This window comes from Coturnix japonica, unplaced genomic scaffold (assembly GCF_001577835.2).
Source record: "Coturnix japonica isolate 7356 unplaced genomic scaffold, Coturnix japonica 2.1 chrUnrandom802, whole genome shotgun sequence".
NCBI lineage: Eukaryota > Metazoa > Chordata > Aves > Galliformes > Phasianidae > Coturnix > Coturnix japonica.
Window position 1 is genome coordinate 14592 of NW_015440160.1, and position 5663 is coordinate 20254.

General features: G+C 60.0%; 1 protein-coding gene across 1 annotated transcript; it reads left to right on the forward strand.

The window, feature by feature from the left end:
- The first annotated feature begins 444 nt into the window (after positions 1-444).
- YIF1B (Yip1 interacting factor homolog B, membrane trafficking protein) lies at positions 445-3320 on the forward strand. The gene is made up of 8 exons (XM_015851230.2): positions 445-672; positions 794-1029; positions 1335-1439; positions 1770-1848; positions 1924-1981; positions 2420-2575; positions 2658-2751; positions 3066-3320. Exons 1-8 carry the CDS (start codon positions 465-467, stop codon positions 3216-3218), a joined length of 1089 nt encoding a protein of 362 aa, XP_015706716.1. The 5' UTR covers positions 445-464; the 3' UTR covers positions 3219-3320.
- The last annotated feature ends 2343 nt before the right edge of the window (positions 3321-5663 follow it).

Sequence of the window (5663 nt, forward strand, 5' to 3'; positions counted from 1 at the left end):
CACACACAGCGCCCCCCTCCCCACAAACTTATTTTACAGAATAAAGGTTTTCTATAAAAGATGTTGATGTGGGTGGAATGGGGGGGGCCAGGTGTGGGTCCAGGGTTGGGTCTGGATGTGGATTTAGGACCCCCCTGAACCCCCACGATCCTGAACCCCCTCATTCCCCAAAACGGGCCCGGGGTTCCCATCAAAACTATAGGGCTGAGTCCTCATAGGAATGGGATCCCCCAACAGGAGTGGGACCCCCCAGGGACCCCCCAAATGGGATTGGAAACCCCCATAGGAACAATAGGCCTTATGGGGACATTATAGGGCCCTTATGGGGACATTATAGGGCCCTTATGGGGACTCTGTAGGGCCTTATGGGGACTCTGTCGCCGTTCCGGTGACGCCCCGGTGACCGTCACTCTCCCATCGCGGCTCCGAGGGCACCGAGTCCCGCTAGGCCGCGTCCCGTCACCATGGCAACCGAGCGCCGCCATTTTTCCTCGCTGAAACCACGCCCTCCTCTTACCAATTCCGGTCACCTGACCCCGAGTGGGCGGGGCTTCGCCCCCCGCTGCCAACCGCTTCCTCCCGCTGGGTCACGTGGGCGCAACAACCGGAACCGGAGGGGCCCGGAGAAGCTCGTAACCGGAAGCGGCGGCAGCATGGACGCGGCGGGGCTCGGTGGGTGCCGCGGGCCCCATAGGCCTCATAGACCCCATAGGCCTCATAGACCCCATAGGCCTCATAGGCCCCACAGGCCCCTCCGGGCCCCGCCGTGACCGCCCTGTTTTCCGCCCCGCAGCCCCCAAACGCCGCGGGCCCGGCCCGGTTCCTCCCCGCATGGCGGAGCCGCGGCCGCTGTTCGACGACACGAGCGGGGCCGGCGGGACGGGCCGGGCCTACGGGGCAGCGGCAGCGCCAGCACCGAACGTCAGCGCTGCTGCTGCCGCCGCGTTCCTGGCCGAGCCCGTGTCCAGCATCGCGGCCGCGTATGGGAGCAGCTGGGCCAGCCAGGGACGGGACATGGTGGACAGGAACGTGAGTGGACCAGGAGGGGGGCGGGGAATGGGGCTGCGGGGCTGGGTTGTGGGGCTGGGGGTGTGCTGGGGGGCTCTGGGATGGGGCTGGGGTTTATTTGTGGGGGCTGTCTGTGGGGCTGGGGGTCTATCTGTGGGGCTGGTTGTGGGTTTGGGGGTCTGTCTGTGGGGCCTGACCCTAATCCTCACCACCAGCAGTCCCCAAATCCCCTCTTTTCCCCCCAAATCCCCTCTTTTTACCCCAACCCACACACAATGGGGGTCTCTGTGTGGGGCTGTGGGGCACTGACGGGTTCTGCCCCACAGATCGACCGGTTCCTGCCCCTGGGCCGGCTCAAGTATTACTTTGCAGTGGACACAGCGTATGTCAGGAGGAAACTGGGGCTGCTCTTCTTCCCCTTCCTGCACCAGGTGGGTGCCCCAGCCCCGTGGTCCTGGGCCTGTTCCCATTCCCATTCCTATTCCTATTCCTATTCCCATTCCTATTCCTGTTCCCATTCCTGTTCCCATTCCTGGTTCTGATCCCATTCCTTCTCCTGCTCCTATTCCTGACTCTGGTTCCATTCCCATTGCTGACGTGGGTGCTCGTCTCATTCCCATTCCCAGCCCCATTCCCAGCTGATCCCAATCCTGTTTCTGATCTCATTTCTTTTCTTGCTGATCCCCATCCCATTCCCAACCCCATCCCATTCCCAACCCCATCCCATTCCCAACCCCATCCCATTCCCTCCCCCTGCCCAGGACTGGCAGGTTCAATACCAGCAGGACGGTCCGGTCGCTCCCCGCTTTGACGTCAACGCCCCCGACCTCTACATCCCAGGTATGGCCCCAATGTCCCCAATGTCCCCATATATCCCCACTGTCCCCTCTGACATCCCCCATGCTGTCCCCACAGCGATGGCGTTCATCACTTACCTGCTGGTGGCCGGGCTGGCGCTGGGCACCCAGAACAGGTGGGGGCTTGGGGGGGTCCTCATGTTGCTATGGGGGCCCTTGGGAGGCCCCATATCCCTGTGGGTCTTTGTGGGGGGGATCCCTGTGTCCCTGGGGGTCCTGGATGTTCCCCATATCCCTGTGGGGGTCCCTGTGAGGGGTTACTGGGGGGTCCTTATATCCCTGTGGGGATCCTGGGGGGGGTGTCACTGTGTCTTTATGGGGGTTCCTGGGGGGTCCTCTTATACCTGTGGGTCCCTATGGGTTCCTTGTTTGGAGGGGGGGTGGTCCCTTTGTCCCTGGCAGTGTCTCCATGGGGGTCCCATGTTGATGTCCCCAGACCCCTCTGAGTCCCCATAGGGGTCCCCCAAACCCATCTGAACCCCCCATAGGGGCCCCTGGGGGGGTCTCTGTCCTTGGGGGGGTCCTAGAGCTGCCTTCCCACTCCCCCCCCCCAGATTCTCCCCGGACAGCCTGGGGCTGCAGGCGAGCTCAGCGCTGGCCTGGCTGCTGCTGGAGGTGCTGGCGGTGCTGCTCAGCCTCTACCTGTTCTCGCTGCCCACTGACCTCACCACCCCCGACCTGCTGGCCTTTGCCGGATACAAATACGTGGGGTGAGCCCTCAAGGACCCCCTTCACCCTCCCCATCACCCCAAACTCCAGGAGGGGTCTCTGAGCCCCTCCCCGCTTGGTCAGGATGATCACAGCGCTGCTGGCCGGGCTGCTGTTCGGGAGCACCGGGTACCACGCCGTCCTGGGATGGTGCTGCCTCAGCATCTTCATCTTCATGGTGAGCGCCCACCCCACGCCTCCTCCTGCACCTCACGAGCCCCCTATTTCCCCCACAACCCCCACATTTCCCCCCCCATAACCCCCAATTTTTGCCCCTTCTCCCATAGTTTCTCCCCATAACCCCCTATTTTAATTCTTTCTCCCCTTCTCCCCCCTCTATCTCCCAGTTTTACTCCCTCCCCCCATAATTCTGCCCCTCATTTCCCCCATAACTCCCTATTTTTACTCCATCCTCCCCAAACTCCCCAGTTTTCACCCCCTCCCCCCCATAACCCCCCAGTTTAACCCCCTTTTCCCCATTCTCCCCCCCAGGTGCGGTCGCTGCGGCTGAAGCTGTTGGCAGAGTCAGCTGTGGGGGTCCCAGGGCGGGGGTCCCGCTCCCCCCCCCGCACGTACCTGACCGCCACCATTGCAGCTGTGCAGCCTGTCTTCATGTACGCCCTCACCGCCCACCTCGTGCGCTGATTTGGGGGACAAAACTCCGTTTTTGGGGTCTGGGAATGCCTCCCCCTTCCCTCATTCCCGGAACCCCCTCAAGCTGTGCAATAAACAATGTACACAATGGGATGGAGCCTGTTGTCACTGGGTGGGGGGCAGGGGGGTTCTCAGGGTGACAGTTGGGTCTGGGGGGAACAGTGGGGTCCTGACGGTGTCAGTGGGGTCTTCACTGTGACAGAGGGGGGATGAAAGGGGACCCTTCTGAGCTAACCAGCTGTAAATAACACTCTATAGGGGTCCTCAGGGTGACAAAGTGGGCCTGGGGGGCACAGTGGGACGGGGTGAGGGGGGACAATGGGGTCCTCAGGGTGACAGGGAGGTGCTGGGGGGGGGGTGGGGACAGTGGGAGAGTTACAGGTGGTTTATGTGAAGGGGGCAGAGAGACGGGGAGTTGCAGACACTAAGTCTGAGAAAACAAGGGGATGAAGGCCATGAAGATAAAGGTGGAACAGCCCCAGAAACCCAGCATCACCCCAGCACTATCAGCCCAGCACTAAAACCCCAGCACTATCAATCACCCCCCAAGTGTCCCCCCAGCATCATCCCAACGTCTCCCCCCAGTGTCACCCACCCCATCACTATCAGTCACCCCACTCTCACCACAGCATCAAATCTCAGCGTCACCCCAACAATGTCCTTCCTCAGTGTCACTCCAGCATCACCCCTTGATGTCAGACCTCAGCGATCCCCCAATATCAATGCAGCGCCACCTCCAGCATCAGTCCAACATCTGCCACCTCAACATCACCCCAGTGTCACTCCCCCAAAGTCAGCCCAGCTTCACCCCACTGCTCCTCCTCCTGAACCAACATCTCCCCAACAATGTCCCCCCCAACACTGTCCCTCCCCAGCAGTGTCACCCCCTTGTGACCCCCCCCCATCACTGCCCACCACCACCACAGTGTCACTGTGTCGGCCCATAGTCACCCCACAGTATCACCCTAAAAACACCCCATCAATGTTCCCCCTCAACAGCCTCATCCCCCAGCATCATTCCCTGATGCTCCTCCAGTGTCACCCCTCCATCACCACAGCGTCACCCCCATAGTGTTACCTTCACAACCAGCTGGAAAGTGCAGCAGTGACAGCAACTTGCAGCAGATGCAGGTCGGCTCCATTGCAGCACCAATGACCCCACAGAAAAAGCCCAATCCTTGCACTGACAGCCCTTAAATGAGGGCTGGGGAGGGGCGGATCCTGGCTCCTCCCCTTCCTCACTCAGCAGCATTGCATGCACCTGAGCTCCCCTGATGGGCCCCGCCCCCACCAGGTGCTCCATCACTGCTCTGAGCCATGACTCAGCATTGCCACCATAACATCACCCCAACAACGTTACCCCAACAGCCGCCTACTGTATCGGGGACAGATTGGGGTCACAGCGCGTGGGCTCTCGTAGCTCATCCGCTGATCACCTTCCCCTTGCTGGACATGCAGACACTGCTTGCCAGTCATTGCCATGGATGGGAGCAGTGATGGAGCACCTGGGGGGGGCGGAGCCTTGCGAGCACAGGTGGAAGCAATTCCTGGCTCCACCCCTTCCTGGGCACATTTAAGGGCTGGCAGCCAGAGAGGGGGCATCTCATCCTGGATCCTGCCTGCTTAGGCAGGGGGAGCCATGGAGTGTATGGGGTGAGCGATCCCTTCTGTATAACGGTAAGTCATGGAGTGGGGTGAGTGATCCTTCTTTATTTTAAGGTTGTGTTCTTCTCTTTTAGGTGGATCCTGACCATGTTTAAGGGCGAGCAGCATCTGTACCCAATTGCTTCCTTGGGACTGGGGGTGTTTGTCTCTGCAATGAGGTGAGTGATTCCTTTATTTTGGGGCTGTGAGCTCTGTCTTTTTTAGGGGGTTGTGACCACATTTAAGGGGTGGCACGTGCATGGGCTGCATCTCTCCTTAGGGGCTGCTTCATGTGGGGTGAGTACTGTTACTCGGGAAGGGGTGAGTGATTCCTGCCTTATTGCAGGGCTGTAATCTGCCCCTTTTGGGGCTCACAGCTACATTGGGAAGCTGGCAGCTATGAGAGCATTATCTCTCCTTGGGGGCTGCTTCCTTTGCATTGTGGGCTGAGCTCTGGGCCTTGGATTGGGGTGAGGGATTCTTTATTTCACCCTCATTTTTGGGGCATTTTGGCCCCATTTCAGTGCCAGCAGCTGTAAGGGTGCTGTTTCTCCCTGCAGTTTGCCTCCTGTGGGGTGTGGGTGAGTGTTTGTCTTTGGGATGGGGTGAATGGTTTCTGCTTTGTTTCAGGGCTGAGAGCTCTGCCATTTTTAGGTATCCCAACCACATTTAAGTGCTGGAAGCTTTAAGTGTGAGGTGAGTGAGTGTCTTTGGAAGGAGGAGTGTGATCCCTTCCTCAGAGCAGCCCTATGGAGGAGGACTTGGGGGTCGTGGTGGGTGAGAAGCTGGAAC